General features: G+C 36.3%; 1 protein-coding gene across 4 annotated transcripts; it reads right to left on the bottom strand.

Moving 5' to 3' along the window:
* Positions 1–7871: 7871 nt before the first annotated feature.
* On the bottom strand, positions 7872–25465 carry LOC149087385 (cytochrome c oxidase assembly protein COX18, mitochondrial). Of its 4 annotated transcripts, XM_089231462.1 has the most exons (8): positions 25374–25465; positions 22726–22883; positions 22133–22211; positions 21547–22023; positions 17092–17239; positions 15976–16097; positions 13516–13629; positions 7872–8058 (listed from the first exon to the last, which is right to left on the bottom strand). In XM_089231462.1, the coding sequence occupies exons 4-8, from the start codon at positions 22018–22020 to the stop codon at positions 7888–7890; spliced, it is 1029 nt and encodes a 342-aa protein (XP_089087588.1). In that variant the 5' UTR covers positions 22021–22023; positions 22133–22211; positions 22726–22883; positions 25374–25465; the 3' UTR covers positions 7872–7887. The 4 variants fall into 4 exon arrangements, with proteins under 4 accessions (XP_089087588.1, XP_089087587.1, XP_089087590.1 ...); XM_089231461.1 differs by lacking the exon at positions 22726–22883; XM_089231464.1 differs by lacking the exons at positions 22133–22211; positions 22726–22883.
* Positions 25466–25807: the final 342 nt, after the last annotated feature.

The following is a 25807-nucleotide window of genomic DNA, read 5'->3' as shown; positions in this document are numbered from 1 at the left end:
GATACTGAAAGTTATTTTTAATATGCAATATATTTTTTCCGTATTGAGCTCTCGCAAAAAAGGAAAAAACATTACCCCATCACTCAAAAAATTTCTGAATCGCACCTTCCGTTGTTGCCATTATTCATCTTAATACTAATTATTTGCTTCATTTATAATTTATTTTATTTATATTAATAAAACAAATCAATAATCTTAATTCAAATCAATGTAATATTTTGTGTCTGCGTATATGTGTGTGTATATATGTCATATTCATTAGATGATTTCTCTGTCTTGCGTTTTTTCATTGTTTTTTTTAAATTATTAGTTTATTATTAATATTTACTACTTGTGTTTGAAAATTAACTTAATAATAATCGTGTCCACCAGTATGAATCAACAACGTTCCCTTGGATGGATTTTTTCTTCGTTTTTCCAATGTAAGTTTTATGATGTGATGAATAAAATTGAATTGAATTGAGACTGTTTTGAAAGTGGATTAAAAGATTGTTATATATAATTTCAAACTCTTTCTCTTAAACTTTAAGAAAATGCTAATTGGCTGAAACATGAGGGGATTACCGTTCCTTGGATGAAGAAAGTTGAAAACATTCGAAATTTCAGCTCGTTATGCTTCTGATACTCGCTAATTAGTGAAATATGCTCATTTATTTCCAACTACACGAATTTACTGATGTGCGTTGCAATTAATGGCGATTAAACAGAAGATTCTACCAAAAAGACATCGATTTTTTTTTTTAGATTCGTTTCAGTTTGAATAGAAATTATGCATGTCAACATACGGAATAAGTCGAGTTTAGAAATATTTTTTCCTCAGTGCACTACGTAATTAAGTATATAATATAAATAGTGATAATACTACGTACTAAAGTATTATCACTATTTAACTCGTCAATAAGATTACATGGAGAGAAGGTAATCATTATAGATTGTACCCCAAAAACATACGACCTATAAATCCCAGCGATTTACCAAACTGCAAATTGAAGGGGGAGAGGGCTCCGAGTTCACGCATTATTAAGCTGCTACAAATCATTCCCACGGAGTCGAACTCAACATCAAACACGGTCGGAGGATCAGAGGTTTAATTCCGGGGGGGGGGGGGGGGTTTCAATTATTCAAAATTCACAATAATTCACTCTGATCACTTCCCGAAGTTTAAACACACATCAGTAGAGATGCCCGCTTTCCTCCAATTAAAGCGGTCAGTCGGTAACGTTGAATTAACATGGACTCCGCGTTCCCGTTTGGACTACTGAAAGCGCCCTAAAGCCATCGACAACTAACCATGTCAGAGCTCGTGGATAAGGATCCCTGACAACCCAACAACAGGACACGTTTCGTAAATAGGAAAAATATTTATCCGATAAATCACTTAACTACAGTTAAGTCATGCATCGGATGTATTTATAAATTGTGCATATATTTAAGAGCCAAGTCTGGCCGTCTTGTAATACGGGATAAATGTCTGGAAATACGGAAATTGACCTTCGAGTCTAGACACGAACTGCTTAGGTTATTCTAATTGAAGCTTTCCGTCTAGAATAGATCCTTATTGAAGATCAATCGAGTTTCGTCACGGATAATACAGGATTTTTCACGAAGAGTGTCGAAGAGGAGTGTCGATTGGGGGGGGGGTGTGTATATAATTCTCAAATTAAAATGCAGAAAAAAAACTTGAAAAAAAAAAGTTTTACCTCCATACCACTAGATTTACCGACATTCCTTATACCTGTCTCTTATCATATCGAAATGGGTCAAAATGACCCGCTCGGTAAACCTAGTGTTAAAATAACGCAGGGGTATCCCATAAACTCATAAATAGTTTTAAAAAATTCATCAAAATTTAAGAAATTGGTGCATTTTCCAATGCGGTTTGCAAAAAAGTTATTCTCACGAATGAGTATTTTCTTCGTACAGAAAAAGAATTAGTTGAAATTTTTATCGATAGAGGCCGCTGCACGAAAGCAAATCACACGAGATATGCAGATCAGAGTCCTATAAAACGGAAGGTGTACGAATAAAAGCTCATTTCTGAATTTTCTTATTAGCGTTGCTTACTTAAGCTTTTCATTGTGATGTTGACATTGATTTTGTTGTTTACCACGCTGGCTGAAGTTGTAAGAACGATTTGGATACAGAAGAGATTGAAGAAGGGAATCGGATAAAAAATTCTGTTACTTGCTTCCTTTTAGCGCATTTTATAGACAAAAATTTGAACTAATGTGCTTTTTCTGTCCCAAAAAAAAATCCCCCTTCGTGAGAACTTTTTCACAAACTGCATTCAAATGAACTAATTCCTTCAATTTTTATGAATTTCATGCATAAAAATAGTAAATTTAGAAACTTTTTAAAAACATAGTAAATTTCATGCATTGAAATTTTTCTATTTGATTCCCGTAAAAAAATTTCAATTTTTTATATTTCTTCCGAGTGCTATGTGTCCGATAAATTGTTAATTATGTTTTAAATAATTAACAATAATAATTTAACAATTGTCCGATAAATTGTTAATTATTTTTTAAATAATTAACAATTTATCGGATTATTAAAATCGGATTATTACGTTAATTATTTTTTAAATAATTAACAATTTATCGGACACACAGCACTCGGAAGATATATAAAAAATTGAAATTTTTTTACGGGAATCAAATAGAAAAATTTCAATGCATGAAATTTACATTGTCGTTCCCTTGCACTAGAAAAAAAACTTCACCCTGTGGCATTTGGATAAAAACTGGCCGAGATATTGCTGATTGAAATCATTAATTTTTGCCACTTTTCTCGCGTCTTTTCGAAATCTTGAAATTTTTTTCTGACTTAAACACTGAAACTCGGTAAAAACGAATTCGGTTGTAATGCCAATAGTTGGCAGTCCCTGCCGATTTCTATGCAGAATAAAATTAATGAACCTTGCTTATACAGTCGAATCCCGTTATAACGAACTCCAAGAGACCGAAGAAATCATTTCGTTATGACGAAATTTCGCTATAAAGGAATTCCAGATTTTCACGTTGTTTCTATGTAAACCTATCAGGTGGATGAGAAAAGTTTTCGTTAAAACGAGATTTTCGCTATAATGGTATTCGTTAAAACGGGAATCGACTGTATAACGTCTGCGCAACTACCTCGGATATAATGACACATCCTTCGTCAATTTTTGCTTCTGTTTCCTAAGAAATTCCTACAAAAATGTCCTATTTTTTCACCTAACCTCATTTTATAATGCAAAATTCCAGAGGCGCATTTATGGTTTTGTTTTGCCGCCTGCGAGCTACACGAATTTTCCTGCCCTCCCCCAATTTTAGTCTAATTTTCTTATCTACTCGAATTCGCCACCCTGTGCAATAACTCGCTTGGCCTCCCTCCACTCCTGCAAGTACACCTGTTTTGAGTCGCTCTTTTCGTACTCCCATGCTCACACTCTCTTTTAGTCCCTCATTTAACCACTGACATGCTTGCACACCCTCTAAGCACTCTTTTGTGCATTTAAATGTTTATACATGCTACAGGTCATTCTTACGGTCATCCACAAGTTTTCACATGCTATAGATCACTGTTTTGGTCATTGGCATGCTTTCACTCTCTAAGTAACTCTTTTGCACACTCGAGTGCTTGCAAACTCTATGGGTCTTCTTTTGGCCACTCACTAAACTAGCCTTTAGCTGTCTAGGCAGAGACGGACATATTGAGGGTTACACCAATTTTCTTGACTAATCATTCCTCAAATTTCCTGCCCCTCCGAACCTGCCGCCCATAAGTTACGTATATTATAATAAATATTTTACCATGAACAAAAATATCCATATCGTATATTTGTCACGTAGAACTATTTTACTGTAAAATTTAAATTCCTTGCAGATTTTCTGTAGCACCAAAAAATTACCTATAAAGCAAAGAACCATGTCATTGAGTGACCAAAAGAGCGACCTATAAAGCAAGGAATCATAGTGATGGACCAAAACAGTGTGTAAGCATGTGAGTGACAAAATAGTGTGTAAGCATGTGAGTGACAAAATAGTGTGTAAGCATGTGAGTGACAAAATAGTGTGTAAGCATGTGAGTGACAAAATAGTGTGTAAGCATGTGAGTGACAAAATAGTGTGTAAGCATGTGAGTGACAAAATAGTGTACAAGCATGTGAGTGACAAAATAGTGTACAAGCATGTGAGTGACAAAATAGTGTACAAGCATGTGAGTGACAAAATAGTGTACAAGCATGTGAGTGACAAAGAGAGTGGCTTAGAGACATAGGTATACTTGCAGGAGTGGGGGAGTTGCAAAAAGGGTTATAGATAGCACCGGGTGGCGAATTTGAGGAAATCCACCGGGCCCTACCATCAGTCAAACCTCGCCGCGAGTGATTCACTGTTTCATTTTTCCTTATTTATTTTCCATTAGTCTTGTTTATGACCGGACCTTCCTCTCATAAAATGAAATAAACCCAGCCCGCGGGCTTCCAAGGTTGAGAACCACTGGTGTAGTCAAGAAATTAAGAATTTAGGACTAGAATAGAAGGGCGGCTGCAAAATTTGTGTAGCCCCCAGTAGGAAAAACAATAAATGCGCCTCAGGGCGCAGGGGCTTGTGATCTTCCTTACGACGATCGAAAACTGAAAATATCTTTATAAAATAATTAAAATAAAATGCCTTTATATGATATCTCAATCAATTTCTATGAAATTGAAATGCAATTTCAATTAGTAACTGAAAATTCTCGGGAAGAAATCGCTTGACACCTCCTCCACATCACTAAACCTGATGTGGCCCCTCCAAAGGTCGATCCTGCGTACACCCCTCACTATTCCGGTGTATTTTCTTCGTCTCGTAGAAATTTACATGTTATCCCATGGTCTATTAAATTCCTTTCAAGTAAGAAATCATTTAAGTGGAAAAGAATTAGAAACACTTTTCTTATTGAAGCGTCTCTAATGAGGTTCCAATAATTTACTCCCACACACGGCCATTCCATCAAATATGAGCGAAGTATCAAGAACACAGCCTACAGAGAATGAATAAATTGGAACAAGTTAATTTAAGCGTGACAACCATATTTCATGATCGAATTACGCGTAATTTTCCCTGGCAGTAAATATTTTTGTTTTAGTGAAAAACTAACAAACCCGTTTTCTCAATTAACTCTATAAAGATGATGGATATTTCGCAGCTTTGCCATAATAACATCAATTATAGGCAGATGCGTATTTATGGCTCTGTCACCTGTGTGCTACACGAATTTTGCTGCCCTTTTGTCCCATATAACACTATTTTAGTATTCTTAACCATTTATTCCTCGAATTCGCCGCTCTGTGCTATAACCCGCTTGGCCCCCGCCCTTATACACCTGTGTCTCTAAGTCACTTTTTTTAGTCATTCACATGATTGTGTGCTCTTTTGGTCAGCCCCATGCTTACACGCTCTCTAGGTCGTTTTGGTTGCTCACGGGCGCGGTAGCCCGGTCTATAAGATGCTCGCCTAGAGTACCAAAGGATGTTTAGAGGTGTCGCGAGTTCGATACCCGGTTCGTCCTTGTCAGAAAACTTTCCTGACACAGGGGTACAACAAAAAACGGCGACTTGACCGCAGCAAAAAATTGCTACCGCAGGGAGTCCCCATCGAGGGGTTAGCGCACCAACCTCTCGATGAGTATAAAAAACAAGCCTGCCGTTCGGAATCGGCAATAAATTGTAGGTCCCGGTCTAATTAGCCCTCGTGTGCAGAAAAATGACCGCGGTGTGACAAAAATGATCAAAATGGTTGCTCACGTGATTGTGCACTCTTTCGGTCAGTCCCATGCTTACACGCTCCCTAGTTCACGCTCATTGTTTCGGTCGCTCACTCACGAGGTCCCTCTTGTTCTCTAGGTCAGTTTCATGCTAACATACTCTCTAAATCCCTCTTTTGGTCAGTCTCATGCTCACTCCTCCTCCTGGTCATTATTTCAGTCACTCACTGAACTGATCCCTCACCTTCCAGGTCATTCGTTTGCTCACTCACAATGCTTGTACACTCCCGGTCACTCACTAACTTAGTCTCTCGCTGTCTAGGCGGAAGCAGATTTATGGTAGGCAAAACAAATTTTCCACCCTTCTCCCATTGTATTAATTTTCTTGTCCACTAATTCCTCAAATTTTCCGCCTTGGGCTATAGCCCTCTAATCCCCCCCCCCATAAATACGCCACTGATCGTAGTTACATTAGATACGGCTACAAAACCAAGTGAATTAAAAAACATGTAGAGAAACATGTCCTCACCAAATACAAGATTCCTCGAAAGACTGGTTATATTTGGAGATGACGACTTCAGGAAGAAAATTCGACTCTGTCTTCACAGGAACTCAAACCCCGGTCTCTCGTTTGCCGGACGAATGCTCTACCTCTTAGCTATGGAAACATAATTTTTCTTCCTTGGAGCGTAAAAAAAATTTTTGTTTTCAAAGCTTCGGTGGGTAGAGCACTCGTCCGGCAAACGAGAGACCGGGGTTCGAGTTCCCGTGGAGGTAGAGTTGAATTTTCTTCCTAAAGTCATCATCTTCAAAATCTAAAAAAACCATATGCCTGCGATATTCTATAAATTTCTAAAAGATATTTTATGCACATGTGTCAAAATACGACCCTTTGCAGAGCGATTCAAATTATTGTTTGTCCATAGGTCTATCTCTGCAACCGTTAACTTTAGAAGTATATTTCTCGTTACAAAAAGTTTACAAATGACAAAAAATGTGGTTTGTTAAAATGCTGTGGCGGTGTAGAAATAAAGAATTTGCTCTGAGAAGTCATTAACGAAAAAATTGATATTTTTAAATGCAATATTAATTGAGATATCAAAGACGAAAAATAACTGTTTATGCGACTAATCGTTGTGTTGGGCTTCCATTGAAAATTTTCATTTTGATGGACTGTACACAAATGCAAAGATCTCAACCATTGGTTATTTCATTTTAGTTATTTTATTGTGTATTTAGAAGATAAATGCTTTTCATATCACTGTGTCGAATACTTCATATCCTACTTGGAGAAAATTATTAAAAAGTAATTATTCAACAATCGAGGACAAAGTGAAACATGAAAAAAAACGGTAAATGATAAACACATGCTATTCCAATATGCACTCGTAATGCCAATAATAATGGAAAAATTATTTTAAACATTATCCTGCAAATCAACCACAACAAACATGAGTAGCTATCAATGGCGTCACAACAGTCAGAACATGAACTCGGGCTAAAAGCTTGCATTTGTACACCATAACCATTTAAGGGCAGAAGACTGGAGTGCCTGTTTATGAAAAGACTGGAGATTGTGATATCACAGAGCTTGTCATAGACAAAGACAGAAAGCTATGTTTTACAATTATTACTTGCCCAAGAACTCATAGGTAAAACACCAAGGTAGATAAATACTTCCCCCAGCCTTACCTCTGAGATATGCCATAGCAGAAATTAGAGTGAAAATACTGCGTGAAGTTGTGCTCGCACAAACACATTTCACAGACTCCTAGCAATTCACAGGTCCTTAGACTACTTTTTTGAAAACCTCCAGACCAAAGTATGCATGTGCATAGCAATGTTCATTTCATTATGACTAATAAACTTATATCTCAGGAGCTTAGAGCGCATCAAACGCAGTGTATATTTATAAATGAAAATGATAAAATCACAGAGTTAGAATGTCTAACAGACATTCAAATGTAACTGGCGAATGTAGTTGTTAGAATGTCTTAATTTCTGAAATATATTCAGAATTCTCTGTTTTAATTATTCATTATTCATATATAATCTGAAAATTATGTAATACGTTTCAACTAAGAAAATTAAATACCAAAAGAATTCAGCAACAATGAAACATAAAGCACAAACGATTCAGATTAATCAGTGAATCTTTTATTTTCTTGACATTTTCGTTCTAAAATTATTATAAATATCCTTGAATGGAGATGAGCTTTCATTGGCCACAGATGGTATCTTCAATAAACGACGCATCTTTGGTATGGTCAGAAGAACACTCTGTCCCAATCCACATAAGCTGGAGCATAGCCAATAGAAACTCATGCTCTGAAATTTTGGAAACAGGAAGAAAAATGGGTAACTAATTCAAAAAAATAATTAAAAAATAGAAGACTTTCAGAGAAATACGAGCATCTAATTGCAAAACTGTCTAATTGTGGGACATGAACTTGCAATGTACCAATGTATAATTAATGTACAAGTATTATAAACAGGGTGATTCAGAAATCTGATTTAAAAATTTACATGAATATGAAGGGAGGAAATGTCTACGTTTTAGATTATGAACAATTGAGGCTAGTGTTGAATCTCTGCTGGTAATGAAGTGAAATGGCATCTGGTTACGGAAAAATTTTGTGTTCTCCCCCTTTACATGTGATGTCAGCCAGTAATTATCATCTAGAGCAGTGGTTCCAATCATTTCTAGGTCATGCCCCAATAAGCATTTCTGAAATTCTGATGCCCCCTGCCCCATCAGGGTCATAACTAAAACTTTCGGCAGGAGGAGTCCTTTCCCCCCCCCCCACTTCGAGTGAACTTCACAGGTCTATAATGAGTTGCTTTTTTTTTTCTTTGTAGCCTTAACCCCCTCCCCATCCTTGTTCTGTCCCTCTTTCCCCCATTACTTATAATTCTTGTTATTCAAAAAGTTAACTTCTATTCACGTTTAAGAATCCAAAAAGGCCATTTACTTAGTCAAAAGCAGTGGTTGTTAACCACCACTGTTGTGGTCGAGTGGTCATAGTGACAGACTCGCATCATGCGTTTCTGGGTTCAATGGCCACAGTGGTGGTCGACTGAAGTTGGTTTTCTACGATTCCCAACTTCGAGACACGAAGGCGAGCCAATATCTCCCCATTAAAAAGTCTCACTGCAGAGAGCAACAGACCTACAACGTTACACTTATTCATTCATTGCACTTCACTCACTATGAGTTGAGAAAAAACTCATAGTTTCAAAAAATTGATTGCAGATGGCAGCACTACACATATCAAGCATTACACAGAAAGAAACTTCACGGAAGGTTCACTATACATACACACACATTTCAACATATACTAACTCGTTAGAAGTTCTGCAGAGGAATATGGATGAGGTGCATGTCTGGTTTATTAGTAGTGGTTCTTAACCAAGGGTCCTTGAAAAGATTTTGGGGGGTGTTCATGGGCTGGGGGGGGGAACAATCAACTCATTGTTTTTAAATTACAGTGTACATAATTCCTCTTACTAACACAAATTTCCCACGGAACACAGTGTTAAGATACCTTGGTCAAACCCCTTACTAAGAAAACACTGAAGGCAGTGGCATCTGAAGAGTTTCAAACCTGTGGGTGCTGGTCTTCAGCTTTAGTTAGGAAATTTTGATTTTGGAATCAGTTCTGGGATGCTCAAACCAAGCCACAAATTACTGTGGGTGCTCAGGTAATCACAGCACCCCCAGTTTCAATGCCACTGACTGAAAGAGGAAAAAGAAGTCGTCAAGAAATTATTTAAAAAAGTATAAATTTGAAGTTATACAAAAATTCCAAAAAAAAGGAGTTCAAGAAAGTTCCAAAAATCTTAATAGAAAAAAAATCATTCTCAAATTAGCCCCCCCCCCCCCCCAAACAAAAAAAAAAAACTACCCCACATTGAGAATCACCGGTTTAGAGTGTTTCTGAGCCTATTGTTTAATTGTTTAAGGTGTCAATTAACCAAAATGGTTACAAGCCATACAAACTGTATAACTTACAAGTTTCAAAGCTTAGTGATGAACTAAAAGGACTTAAATCCTTCATTCGTATGCAAGAGGATATGAACGCAGACAATTTTTTTCATCCAACTTCCATCAAAACATTTTTTGCCAGAATTTTCACTTCAACATTATACATATGACTAAAGGAAGTGATACTAAACATTTATAAAATAACTCAGACATTTTCCCTTTATAATCACATTAACTTATGATTCTGTGCCATTAATTTAAAAAATATATCACTTTAAAATGTGGGACGATTCTATCTGAATTATCTTTCTTATTTCTTTTTTAGCTTCAAAATATGCTTTGATTCATTGAGTGAAAAGACCATAAAATATGGAGGTATTTCAGTTCATGATTTTTATAAAAGCTGTCTCAAGAGTGCTATTCACCGACATGGCTCATGGTTTGAACTATAGTCACAATTTTTGGATAGGAGATCGACACTGATTGGTTAACAACCTGAGTTTAACCAATCCTATCCAAAAAGATTGTGACTACAGTTTAATCCCCGTCAGTGAATACCACCCTTAGTGGTAGAACTGAGGTTATGATGGCTTTACAAAGTGCCTCTTATTCATAATTCCTTTTACTCATTTTATTCCTTTCCTGCAATAATTTTCCACTTATTTTTATTATGTGCCATAGACAAGATTGCACGCATCATATTTATAACATACTTGTGGAAATATCCAACTGCGCCTGAGAAAAATGATGTATGTACAAAGTATGCCAGGTTTTATAAGCATACATATTTCTAAATTTCCTAAATCTTCATATAGCCTTGTGATTCAGACCAGTAAAATTAATGGTCACTAACTGGAGTGAAATGTGAGAAAGAGTAGGATTTCATTGGTTACAGTGAAATGTCTTTTTTTTCACTTCATTACTAATTAACGGTTAATCTGGTTTATATGTGGAAAGGTCATTAGCTCTCAAAAACGCTCTCCACATGATCACTGATTGTGGAAAGAGAAAGGTTTTCTCCTGGTGTCCAGAGCTTGACAAATCAAAATAAATATTCAGGCAAAAGTCACGCATGATTAAGAGCCAAGCATGATTTCTGTTCAAGAAAAATGGTCCAAATAATGGTTTCTCAGACTTTTCCAGGGCATAATGACCCTTTCTTACAAAATAAACGTAGGATGTTCTAGGGCTGAGGATAACTACATTTTTTTTTAGTTTTTGAATAGCAGTTGAATTGGTCAGTTTGATAGTGCAAGTATTGATAGAAAAAAAGAGTCTCTACAAGTGCTAATTAAATTAAAAACTGTCAGGCACCGATAGAACTAATCAAATGTATTATTTTTCTGACAATCCTTGATGGCAACCTAACATGTCTTATTGAGGACAGCCTCTAAAAGTAGGCTTGAACAGCACATGTTTACAGGTCTGCTACTAAACCACACATGCATTATGTAAACATTCCTCCAAGGAACTTGTAATGAATTAGTGCATGTTGGGAAAAAAAATGTGCTGTGTATATGTTGTGTACCTACATAAAGTTTGTTCTGAGGAATACTTGTTATGTGCTTTTAAGAAGTGCTATAACTACTTAACCGTATACTCTGCTGAGTTTCTAACAAATAAATACAATGGAAACTTCGGTTAACGAGCTTAATTCATTCCACCAACATGCTCGTTATACAAATCGCTCGTTATTTGAATCAAACTTTCCTAAAGAAAATAATGGAAATTTGCACAATTCGTTCCACAATTATTCATTCACATAAAAGTGACTAATAAAAAATCTTATTTGAAGTGACACACTTTTCTCTTCCTCAGAAAAAGTACCCCTCCCCCCTCCCCCATAATATCTTGCTGTTGCAGGCAATGGAGGTCCATCAGTTTGTCTACAGTCACCTCTTGGCCAATCAGAATTTATAAAAAAGAAAAGAAAAAACTCCAAGCACTCATACGCATGGTTACAATGTGACATCTAGTTTCGTATCATAAATCAATCAAGCCTGTACACGGGTGTTTTTTTTTTTTTTTTCCGAGTAAAGCACACTGACTGAAGACTGTAGGGGATAATATTACCCCCAATTCCACAGTGCGCATGTGGACAAAAACGAAAAATCATCAGTTCAGTTGTGATATTGTGACAATAAGTAAACAAAGCTCAAAATCTTTGCTCGTAATGCAAATTATTACTTATTAATCGAATCAAAACTTTTTTCCAAAATTTTTGCTCGATTATGTGAATTGCTCATTAACCAAACCACTCATTAACTGAAGTTCCACTGTATATGCTGGAATATGATTTGTAGAACCTAGCAAATTTATGTTGCCAGAGTTGTCCTCATTTCATGTTATAGCTGGCAGCACCAGGTATAACATGAACAAGGAGTGCTGCGAAAATTTGAGAAGTGCTATGATCTGTCTTCTGAATTTGGAAATAAACAAATTGGCAGGTTCCATTGCCTGTGGTATTATACATGAATTTTAAATGTTGTAGGAATGATTTCTCTCAGTGAGAACTTTTTTGAATGAGAAATTGCGGAACCACAGGAAACCACCTTGTGCCAACTACCAATATACTGTCACAGAGACTCAAACCTTACGATGGAAGTCCATCATAATGCGTTCATGGCTACAAAGCTGCCTTTTACAGGTCTGAAAGACGAAGAAGAAAACCATTTAGAAGACCTTACTTCCAAAGACAGAGGCCACCAGCAGAAGATGTGCAAGATTCAAAGCCTCTACCATCCGAGAATGTTCCAGCTATCCTATATATCACTCAAAATATTTTGTCAAGACAGGCTCTGACTGAGAATGTTGTGTGGGGAGGAGTCATTTATTGCGTAGGTTCATTGGATCATCCCATAGTTTACGGGACAGATCTATTTTTCCTTTATTATTTGACTCTCATTTCTGCTTGTAATCAATCATCACATCGCTGGACATGTAATATATATGCCACAACCATCTAGTTGCTTAGACCTCTGCAGCATTTACAGTGAGCATGGTAACATCCCGCATACTACTACTATTTAACCCTACAAGCACCTCTTATAAGCATTCTTATGGAGAATTTTTAATGAATTGGGCATGCCAGAAAGTTTTGTATGTGCATCATCAGTTGCCCAACATATTTATGATGTCAGAATTAAACATTTGCTATCTGTTTTTCATATTGGAATAGAAAGTTGCATTTTTGAGATATGTAAGCATGGCTGAAATATCAATATTATTTCCTCAAAGTAAATTTATGAACACAAATCCAATTCTGATTGGCTATTGATGCAAACTTGTGCTTTCACCATAATTTGTACCAATTTTAATGAAAACACCGATTACTGCATTAGCAAAGCAGTATAGGTAGAATAACGCACAAAGAAAATCATATCATCCAATTAATGTCAATTGTTTTACATGTACTACCAAAAAGACAGAATTGAATTTTTTCCTGCTTTTATCAGTTTATCAAATTGAATCTTACTTTCTGGAGATCATTAACTTTGATTTTTGAAAGTGATGATCATTGATTTGTAGATAAATTCATCCAAAAAGCCTTAGCACATTACACTGACGTTGTGAATTCTGATTCGTGGAAATTCACGTCTCTGACATGATGTGAAATTGCACCACATCAGTGTAGTGTGTTTCTGCCTTTGCCCATTTCAACTATGACCTGGAAGCCTTTTCCAAACTCAAAACAAGTACATACGCAAGTAAGAGATATTTTGAAGATGAAAAAAACATACAAGAGAAGAAACAATGTTAAACATTTTTTACAGATGCAAAAAATAATAGGAAACACTTACGGAGGGACAAATAGATGCAGCTACACAGACTAAAACAGTCATAATCCTTGCTCCGTAGGTCATGGTTTTCCCAAATAATGATAAATTACCAGACAGGTTCTTCAGATTGTTCATCTGTATAAAACAAAAATTACAATATTCAGTTTGCAAATAACAGAAAAAATATTTCACTGTTAAGAAAACTAATGAAACCAAGTTTGAGGCTGATTCTGAATTTCATTGCAAAGGCATACATGCTCAACCTGTGTGAGTTCAAATTCAGACTCTATTGTAGGTATGTTAAGCTAACTCAAGTAGCAAGTGGGTTCCGTCTACTGCTGATTGAAAATGTATTATTAAAGTAAAAAATAACTATACATATTGAACATTCCAGGTAGATTCAATTAGAATAAAAAATAAATATCACTTTTAAAAAAATAATAAATAAGAATGAAACAATCCACAAAATTTCAAACTGAAACTTAAGGAAAAATTGTGCTTGATATTCTCGTCCATTATATATATATAAAAAACTACTTCATTCAACAGCATCCCAAAGAAGATAGACATTACCATAGACAACAAGTGGTTGTCGATGAGCTGAAGTTAAAGACACAAATATGTGCTTATAGCAAGTTGAAAACTAGGAAGCTTAAGCTATAACATTAAAAATACCAAAAAAACATCAGTTTTTCTTCCCTCTCTCTTAAAGAATTAAACTAAGGATGTATCAATAGTACTTATCATCCCACATGGCTCCTCGTAACCATTATTTGAAGTACATTTTAACAAAGGATGGACACAGAAAGGTTGAGTAGTTACCTTCTTCTATTCTTAAGCTTATAATGCACATAAAGAATTACAAAGTTGTATATCTTTCATAGCTAAAATTTAAATTTGCTTATAATGAGGTATAATATAATAAAAATTTCTCCCCTGATTTTAAGCTTTTGTAATAACAAAGACTTTTACTGTAAATATATGCAAAGAAACAGAGTTGATAAAGTTCTCGTTTTTGAACAGAACCTCATTATAATGATGGCTAAATACTATACAACAGCACTTCTTTTGACACATGTGGCTTCTTTGCCCTGGGACAATATACCTGTGATACCCTCATGAAAACAGTAATCATATAAACTGGATAAACTTTGGTTATTTTAGCCACTATAAGTAGGTATATACATCAATAAACTTCATGTGACACCCATAGGAGCTGTGATAAATACTCTGAGAACCACTCGCCCTAGAAAAGTTATTTTTAATCATTTAAGAAGTTTTTAAATTTTTCCTAATTTGCATTTTTCCTACAACAGCATAAATCGCTAAATGTTCTAGAAATTGGCAACTATTTTCAAGAATTTTTTCCCTGATTATGTGAGTTAATAAATTATTTCCCCAATATAATAAGAACAAGGAGGAGAAAATAACTATCATTTTTTTGTTAATTATGCTGTATGTATAATTGCATTCTACCTTGAAGGGAAAAAGAAAAACAGTATCTCTCTTTCCCCTTCTGTTATCAGATTATCAGACTTTGAACAAAAGCTGACTCCGTCCTTGGCAGTTGATTCACAGGTTGCGGGAGATAGGAAATATATTTAACTGTAAAAACAATTTCAGCTACTGGGTTACTACTGACCTCACCGTCACCACAGTGGTAATTGGCTGAAGTTGATTTTTTGTGGTTCCCAACTTTGAGGCACAAATGCGAGTACATAGTTAGAAAATTTGTTGGCAGATGGCAGCAGTACACATAACAAGTATTACACATAAGCAAACTTCACGGTAGATTCACAACACATACACACACATTCCAACATGTACCAACTCATTTGAAGTTCCACAGAGGAATATGAACAAGGTGCATGTGTGGTTTAGTAGTAGTAGGCTCAGGATTGCCGAAATAAAAGGGTTTTAAGAAACCATGATATTTAAGGATTGCCAAAATAAAGCAGATCAAGTTTTACAAGATATCTCATCACAATGATGATGAATGATATACATCACGCAAGTTTTATGGATAATGTGGGAAATGTTTTACAATTAGTTTAGTGAACTCATGGGAAAAATATTTGAACACAGCAAGAGAAAAGATTAATAAATATGAATAAAATCTGAGTTTGTGATAATGAGATATTTCACACAAAAAATAAGTCATGCCCATGATTTACATGAAATGCAGATACAAAAATAGCATGTGTTGTGGTACAAAAATGTTTGGCAAATGATAAATATATCATTCATGTAGGCCACGATCTCTATAATTATAAATATTTCCTACTACAGCATAATCAAATATCTTATTGAATTTCGGGTAATGTGTCCATATGCAATGCAACCAATTAAAAATATTCTTTGATAGAGGGTTTGTTTAACAAATGTTCGTCATATAGGCTATTGAGTCAATAAAAAAATAGTTTCCTCAAAAAAGTAGTATGCAGAAAAGTAAATTTAAAATGCTTATGTGATAGCATGCACCTCAATTAGGACCAAATTTGTGATTCCGAGCAGTACAGGAATGAAAATGTGATCAGCAACTGTCAAGTCTTGGAACCACAGCAAGCCTCCCAATCTCAGCTCATCAAATAACTGCACAGCAGCTGGAATTAGAAATCACATTTTACAAATACCAAGACGGAAACACATCAAATATACACAGTTTTGAACAGAAAACAGATATCGGAAGAATTCTTAATTGCGTCAACTTACATTCTATGTGTTAAACCCTCTCCTTTCAAAGTAAAAATTATAAGTGAATAATTAACTTTAGCATGGTTATTAAGCCCCAATCCCATGATTACTTGGTACGTGACAAAGGGTAAGATAATTAAAGTAAAAGATAATAAAAAGTCTTTGTTGGTCATAAACCGCAAAAACCACAGCCGGCCTGAAGGAAATCCTGTACTTGTTCGGACAAGTACAGGATTTCCTTCACGCCTGCTGTGGTTTGTGGTAAAAGCAGTTCATATTTTGAAGGTTCCTTTGTGCCCATTTGAAAAATAAAATAAAGCTATGGAAATCGGTTATTTTTAAAACTATGAAAGGCAGTGCCAGTATAACACAAAACTAGCAAAATTCTGACAACAAAAATACAATAGGATACAAACACACACAACATGTTCCTGCATGTACCGATGTGTTAGAAATTCCCATAGGAATGTTTACAAGGTTCATACAAGGGTTAAGTAATAATAGTACTTGTTTCAAGCTTTGTATTGGCAAAAGACGGCCAAGTCAGGAGGTATGGATATGTTTAGAGTTTAGCTTCTAAGAGAGGGAGAGAAGAAAACAAAACAAGCTCTTGTCAGAGGAAAAACAAGTCAACATGCTGTAGTAGTTAGAATTCGTCTGAACCCTTCTGGCAGATCTCATCACTGAACATTAATTTCAGTTTTTAAAGATCCCTGCAGCACAATCAGTCAATTGGATTATTCATTGTTAAATCAACCCACTTATGAATATTTTATTATGCCTCAAAGCACATGTAGCATTACACTGAGTTCCGACTGTGTAATCATTATTATACGTTTTCTTCAAGAATGTGAAGTTAATTATGGTGTATAATAACTGGTATTTGACTGAATAAGAACTCACCAGTATCATGATGTGGCATCATGAACGTCATGTTGCGTATAGCTGCAGAGAAACATATCCACAGGGGAACTTGAATGAGAACAAGAGCAGCTCCTTTGAATGGATGACAGTTGTCTCGTAGAATGAACTGGTCATAATGTCTCTTCATCTGTCAATATAACAAAAAATAAGTATGTTAATTTAATATTGAAAATACGCTCCACCCGCATCACTTTGAGTGATGCATCAAATTTAAAAATGAAAAGAAATGGCCGGGCAGAAAAGAAGACAGAGAGGAAGGGTGAAGAATCAATGAAAGTCACTTTAACTAATGGTTTGCCAGGATAATCTATATATATAAAATTGATTTTCTGTCTATGTGTGTGTGTGTGTGTATGTTCTCTATACAAATCTACAATTTTAGATCGATCGTCGTCAAATTTTGCATATATACAAAATGGGACCCGACTTGAATGATAGGCTACTTTAAAATAGCGTCAGAGCAAGGCAAGTGCCCCAAATGGGCAAAAAACTGTCGGGCAACAATGGTTTTTGGGCCTCAACAATCATTTTTTGAACGTTTACTTTGGTTACCGTGGTTCCCTAGCAATGCGTTTCAGACGTGTGTATGCCTTTACAACGGTTTGTCACTTCTTTAATTCTGTTAGTATATGCATATGTATAATAGTTTATGCCTTTATAATGGTTTGATACATTTTCAATCCTGGCAGTAACGAGGCTTTTTGAATAGACGTCATAATCATCATCGGCATCGCTTTGATGAGAAAAGGGTGATCCTCACAGAAATCAGTGTTAAAATTGCCGATTTTACTGTAGCAATGCGGGAATTTCGTAAGGTTTTTGTCACATCAATAATTTTAAAAATTGTATTGAATTCCCGATTTTTTTTTTTTTTTTTAGATATTCAGTTCGCTTAGAGATATACAAAGCCCAGGAGATTAAATAGGAAGTAATTAGCTGGATCTACTTTTGAGTTGGATATCCATGCAATAACACACATTGATTTCAACTTTTTATTTATATCTTCTTAAGCATGGAAATTAATGTCTCCTTATTGTATTTTGATTATTCAACTACATAAACTCATGTGGGTTAAGATATTTTAAAATTAATTATGGGCCCGTAAAAAGTCCATCGGAAAACTTCTAGGGCTTTAATTAAGCGTTTTTGGAAGCTAAAATAGGCAGATGGATAACTTGAACTTTAGTGGGTGGGGGGGGGGATCGGAATACCTAGCACTCCTTAAAAAAAGGAAAAAAAATATATTCATTTCTATGTCTCTTTAAATCTATATTTGTTTATTTCATGAGTCACCATATTGGTTAACTTAGACATGGTTTGTATGTCCCTCAAAGAAAGAGGGAGAGGGAGACATAAACCCGGGCAGCGCCGGGTATTATAGCTAGTAACCTTAATACAATGAAAAAGTGATTAGAAATATTGCGAAAAAATAATGTTTCGTTACTTTATACTGAAAAATATATGCATCCAAATCAAATTCAGTGCTGTAAAAGTAATAATTAAAAACACAATATTTTGAAAAGGAATGAAATTATCTGTTGTTAATCTGGCTGAGACAATATAGTTTCACCCCCGTCAATAAACTCAGCTTCTCTAAACTAAAAGATGTCATTGACCCACTCAACAACTGGGGCATCTACAGCATTTCATGCCAATGCAGATTATCATACATAGGTTAAACTAAACGTGCCCTAAACTACAGTTTAAACAAGCATAGAAGATCCCTAACCAACAAAGACTTTAACCGCTCATCCATAGCCCAACATTGCTGCTCCTTTGACCATAAATTTTACTTCCCTTCTGCCAAAATTATTCAAAAATGCCCCTCCCCATCTGACTTGGACTTCTTGGAATCATTCCACATCAACAAAAACTCAAACCAATTGGTGAACGACCTAACTAGCACACCATCCTTAGCAAAGATCAGGCAACTTTTTCTATAATAATTATTTTTTTCTCAATTAGCATCACTATCATGTTCTCGTTTGTGATTGGCTCCACCATTTTTCTTTTCTTTCCTCTTCTTTTGCTCTTGTTGCCGGTTCATTTTGAATTTGACTCTTTTGTCTACAACACAGAGTAACTCCCGCTATAAGGAGTATTTTCTTTCTTTGCTACAGATGGAGAAACTTCATATACTTCCAAAACACGTTTAGCCGTGGTTCTTTTTTGCAATTTTGGGTCAACATATGTTGGTCGTTCCCTGATAATATGGTATTTCACACCACACTCATGATATAAATCATGTTTGGAAAGTACTATAATACCTTTTTAAATTATTTTACACCAATTCATATTATGCAGCTTTTTTGTCTTTAAGAAAAGGTGGAATAAAGATAAATGCATTAAAACATCTGTTTTGCGGACACTAGGGGGGTACAAAAAAATTAGCAGTAAAAGAGGGGGGTAACTGTTAGTGAAGCGGTTTGAAATGTATACTTTTATTATATGATGGAAAATCATTATTCGACGGTAAAAGAGGGGAGTTTATTAAGAGGGGGTTTATTTCATTTTGTTCAAATTAAAATGGCTTATACAGAAAATTTCACAGATAAGACTATAATTCTTTAAGCATTCAATGAGACTTGGCTACATCACATCACATTGGATAATTCCATTTTTTTCTTTCAAGTAAAATGATTTGGGATCAAAAATTTCTCATCAGACTGAGCTTTAATGTTTGGTTTGTCTTTCTAGAGAAGATAAAAATCATCCGACCAGGGCCTGTTTCTCATAAGTTCGGGACTTGGGAAAATCAGTTGAATCCCATTATAGTGCCTCCTCAATTGAAGCACCAACCCCTAATTAGTGTCACAAATTTTCAGTGGACAAATCTTTCATATAGAGATTGTAATATAAAAAATATGTTTTAGCATCAATTAAAACAATCAATCTATTCAAAGAGATGAATTTATTGATAAGGGAATGTCTACAATGAGCGTACTGCACCAGTTTATTCAAGGTTGCCAAAAAGAATTCTTAAACGCTTGAATTTTCGTGTTATGTCAATGTAGTGTTGTAGAGCCCGAGTGGCACAGTGCTCATCTTCCACTTTGAAGGTTACCACTACTGAACCCCACATGCACCCCGTCCATATTCCTCTGTGGAATTTCTAATAAATTGGTACATGCTGGTGTGTGTCTGAGTGAGTGAAGTGTAATGATTGAATAATTGCATTGTTGTAGGTCTGTTGTGCTCTCTGTGGTGAGACTTTTCAACAGGGAGATCGGCTTGCATTCACGCCTCGAAGAAGTTGGGAACAACACAACCACAGAAAAAGAAACTTCTGTCAACCACCCCTATGGCAATGGTGGGGTTTGAACCTGGATCCTCGAGATACAAGTCCATCACTATGACCAGACTTTGAAGGTTACCATCATGGTCCATGGGTTCGAATCCAGGCAAAAACATCAGAAACAAGTTCTTTACCTACCTTGCTTAGGGCCACGACTGATAGGTGGCGCCTTCATTTCCCACCCAACTGCACTGGTTGGAAATCGCCATATAGCGATATATGACTGGAGTTGGTGTGTGGTAAAGTAGTATAGCGTTGTAGGTCTGTCTGCTTTCGGGTAGAACTTTTTTGAATGGAAGACCAGCTCGAAGTTGGCGAATCGCAGAAAACTATCTTCAGCTGATCACACCACTGTGTGTCACAGGGTTCGAATCTGGATCCTCCAGATGAAAGTCCAGTCTATGAAAGACTGTTTCTCCCTCTTGTTGCATATTAATGCAAGCAGCGATTCGAAAGTGATACCTCCTTGCTCCTGAATATCATTGCGGAAAATAAATCAACCTGCACTGCTTTTTAGAGGATTGTGGCTGACATGAGAGAGACGGTCGTAGAACAAATAATTTGTGTTAACATTTTCCTATGAGTAAGTTTGTGATTTGAAATACCATTATACCAGTGTTTCAGATTAGCTCCCAAGTGATGTGGTGGTAAGATGCTCATCTTCTACTATGAAGGTTGTCATCAAGACCCACGGATTCAAATCCAGCCAAAAGAACATCAGAAAAAGTTCTTCACCTATTGAGCCTAAGACGACCACTGATAGATAGCACCTTCATTTCCCACGCAACTTCCCTAGTTGGAAATTGTCATATGGCGATATATGACTGCAGTTGGTGTGCGGTAAAGTAGGTTCAAACCAGGGAAGGAATATAGATAAGATATTTCCCGAAACGAGGTTAAGGCGACCACCTATAGATGGAACCTCATTAATGGCAACTCATTAATGGCAGTAAATTGCAATATAGCAATATGGCCAGAGTTGATGTTTGATGAAGTAGTGTTTCAGATTATGAGCACATACATGGGACAAATCATGCTTATAAACCAAAGTTTCACTGCAGTTGCAAGTTGAAGGTTAACATCCTGCCTCTAAACTGTTAAAACATTTGATATCACTTGTTGCACTTACACACACATACATTATTCTTGTAAACCAGCTTCGTTGTTGGCAAATCCCAGTTGTTCATCCTCGCAGCGATGGTCACCTCTTTATTCAGTTCTGGGGCCATCTTAGACAGCTCGGCATGGACATTTTGTAATCTCGCTGAAACCTGGTACTGATGCACGGCAAAGGGAAACGTAATGGCACTGCGAATGCCCAGAGTGGTTAAGAATATAGCTGCCCACCATGGCAGACCCGAATAATCGTGAACAGTGATGAGAATTTTTTGCAGTTCAAGAACAAGTGGCGAGTTGCTAAGTATCTGTATGTACGAGCTGGTGGAAAACTTCCTCGCATTAGTTCCTTGGATAAATGTAGGAAAGACACTGGATGGAGTTGGTTTCAAAGCTAACGCAGGAAACGCTGCTGGAGAATTCGATGGATGATGGCAGATGGTTTTATGATACCATGCAGCTCTATAAGATCTTGAGAAATAGTTCTGGCAGTTCATTTTCTATAAAATGAAAAAATAAAATTATTTAACTAAAAATTGAAGGATAGAAATAAATGGTAATAAATGTGATACAGTCAATTCGCATTAAATCGAAGTCTGATAACTTGACTTTAAATCGAAGTTTTAACTCAGCTCCCAGAACTTTTCTGCACTTTAGTGTCAAAATTTTCCCTCAACTCAAAGTTTTCCTGAATAAAAGAAATTGAAAAAAATAGCATTTAGGAATAGAATTTAACAACAGAATTCAGCATTTAGCAACCAAATTAAGCATAGGCTAGAATTTTGCATTCAGCAATAGAATTTGGCAACACAATTCAGAATTTAGCAACACAATTCAGAATTTAGCAACACAATTTATAATTTAGCAATGGAATTTATCAATAGAATTTAGCATTTAGTACTAGAATTCAGCATTTAGCAACAGAATTAAGCATTCAGCAATAGAATTTGGCAATAGCATTTAGCTTTCAGAATTGCATTAGAATTTGGCAATAGCATTTAGCTTTCAGAATTGCATTAGAATTTGGCAATAGCATTTAGCTTTCAGAATTGCATTAGAATTTAACATTTAGCAAAAGAAATTTAGCATTCAGCAATAGAATTTAGCCTTGTCTTATACAAAGAACCAATTTGAAAACCCTACGGGACTAGCACCACCTACAGAACAGAACATGCCAGAAAGGAAACAGCAACTAGTCTCACCTGTATGGGAAGTTACAAAAAAACCTAAAAAAAAACCATGATACGACAAATCAGCTCGATTATATTTTCCTTGGTGACATCACTGGGCCGTCGGAAAAATGGTCCCTAAGGGAAGTGGCACGTTATACTGCAGCTGCTCCGGGGCTTTCAATGTAGAGCTCGGAGGAAACAAAAAATGAATTTATTGAAGTTGAAATCATTTTTAATTGCAACTTTCATTGCATTAAAGTATACAAATTTCTTTCTCCTCTAGAATGCACTGATTTTTTAGGGGGGTTGGCTTGTAACGGGTTTTCAATTTATTGCAGTTTCGGTGGTCCTGAAGTGAGGGGAGGTGAACTTATACATGAATATATACAGTAATTCTAATACAGTTCAGGTGCGTCAAAATGACAACTAGTAACAGCTCGCAACGCAAGCCCCCAGCGAATCTGGTCTGGGTAATCATTTATTGATTGGCAAATATTCCTATACATTCGTTTGCGCTAAGTAGCTGCATTTCTAATTCTTTTTTGTCATTTAGGCCTATATGCAGAGGTGATGAGGTCATGAGCACTCATAACAAAATAAAAGCAAAATCACATCTATGCTTATTGCTGTAGTAACTTTATTGTACAATTTTACTCCATGCTCCTCTTATGCCATCTCATTTGCATATTAGTATGCTTGTAAGCTGATGATTGGACAAAACATTTTCCACATCATTGCATTGTTGAACTTTGTGTGTCATTTCACTTTCATCATGCGGTGGTGCAGCTGCATATTCTGTTCTCGTTGAGTTTCAGTACTACTTTTTCCCCCATTGTTGTTACTGTGTTGAACCGCTTCTGTTCTGCTCATGTTTCGCAACGACTTCAAATACAGATGAATTCATTTTGCCTTTCAATTTCCATTTCGTGATTCGTTTTAAATTTGGTTATACCAGTGTACCATCCATTCATTTCTGTGAAGGCAAAGCATGTGTGTGGATGCGTTTTGGATTATTCTGGCATATGACTTCAATTACCATCCAATGAAGAAAGGAGGATGGGAAAAAATAGGGGAAAGGTGAGCGTTGAAAGAAACCTCAATTCTCTTCGATATGTGTCAGGTTGCAATCCTCATGCAACCTGAGGTCTTGGCAAGCAATAAGGGTAACTAAACCCAGTTTGCACCAAGAGAATGGTGCAAGCCTCAGTCCCCGCAAGTTCTAGTACCTACAGACTTTAATGTATACGGTTCACCTGTTTCGCAATTACTTTTTTTTCATCGCCAAACATGATTTGCCGCAACTTGGTGTAGGAAAACACCACGCTTTGGTACAATCCGCCACTTTTACTGGGCGACTTTTTTCCGACAATAAGTCGCCAAGGCCAACATAATGCCTCTGGGCCGTCGTATCTCTCACATTCTTTCTATAGATCTTTCAATCCAGGTGGCTCTAGTGGCTGTTTCCTCTCCAGCTTTCTAAAAGATTCAAAATATTGTACGTGTGCGTGTTGTGAACCTAACATGAAGCTTGTTTCAGTTTAATGCTTGTTATAGTGCTGCTACCTACAATGTATTTTTTGAACTATGAGTGAAACGTAATGTTTGAAGATTTTACCGTTATAGGCTATATATTCTGCGGCAAGACTTTTTAATGCAAAGATCAGCTTGCATTCGCACCTAGAAGTTGGAAGCCAACAATGGGAACAGCTGTCATATGGTCCGCCACTTGGCGATTATTTGGCGCCACACATGTCTGATGGCCCGACGAAGAGTCGCCAAGGCCGTCAGACACTACGGATGCCGAAAAAAACATCAGCGTGCAAAACATAAGCATATAACCAAGCATAAAAATAGAAAAAAATATCGGTTAAAAAAAATTACACCTGGCCCATTTTTTTAATAGTAAAAAGATCGGGGCATAAGGAATTCCGGGCATAAATATTCTATGCATTAAAACTAAAACCCGGACCCTTTTTTTTGAATAAACCGATCCAGGCATGTTGAATAAATAAATATTCTATGCATTAAAATTAAAACCCGGACCCTTTTCTTTAAGTAAACGGATCCGGGCATGAAAAATTCTGTAGGTTCATTTTAAATAATAAACCGATAAAACAGAAGGCATGGCAATGGATGAATAACTAATAAATACAACGAAATAATAAAATGGCATGATACAACCTGAGCAGTAGATAATCCAAATAACTAGAGCTACAGAAGGGAGGAATAATAATGAGAGAGAGATGCGCTGGAAATGGAACAACGGCTGCTTAGAATTTTTGAAAAAACGCGGTGAACAAAAGAAAAATCCCGTTTGTTGAAGCCAGCGCCATCTAGTATCGCCCAACGAAACCAGAAAAGTGTTAAAAAATACGGCAACCCAGAGAAGCATTACGACGGTCTTGGCGACTTATCGCGAGAAAAAAGTCGCCAAAGTCGTGGCGGACCATACTGCATCTGTTCCGATATACAATTGGTTTCGGTTATTCGCGGATTTCCTGTATCCGCGGCCACCACCGGAACGTAACCCCCCACGAATACGGGGGGGGGGGGGGGCGAAGGTACTTGAACGGGTGACAAAAAGTTATACCGTATTATAATGGAAATAACGGGGGGGGGGTCTATTTTTCTACAAGAAAACCAATAGTAAGGACCAAACAAAATAAAATCACATTTACCACTTGTAAATTTCCACTCCAATCCTCCCCGGGACATTATTTATTCAAAAACTGCAAATGTTTACAGCAGCAAAAGGAAGTAAATACAGACGGCCTTGACTTGTACGGGATTGATGATGCCATTTCTATTATGTGAAAATAAAATTAATGATTTTCACTTCAACGCAGATAGATGGCAGAAGTAACTATCGGTGATGAAATGAAAAATATAAAAGTAGTTATGGAGAAAACAAAATATTTTTAATGTTTACTCAGTTAGGAACGTATCAGATTTCTCCATTACGCTGACTAATTTTTGATACTTCTCACCTGTTGAGTCTTTTCGACAGAAATGGGGCTTTATCAAGCTTCGTTTTTCGAGACCAAGACCATCCATATTAATCGATTAGGAATAACGGATAATGTTCAGTATCGTAATTTATCGTGATACATAA

The sequence above is a fragment of the Pholcus phalangioides genome, unplaced genomic scaffold (assembly GCF_987345545.1).
Source record: "Pholcus phalangioides strain wild (caught in Gottingen) unplaced genomic scaffold, Ppha-v1.0 ptg000004l_1, whole genome shotgun sequence".
NCBI classification, from domain to species: Eukaryota; Metazoa; Arthropoda; class Arachnida; order Araneae; family Pholcidae; genus Pholcus; species Pholcus phalangioides.
Note: the sequence above shows the minus strand (reverse complement) of the source record. Positions and strands in the feature narration are given on the sequence as shown.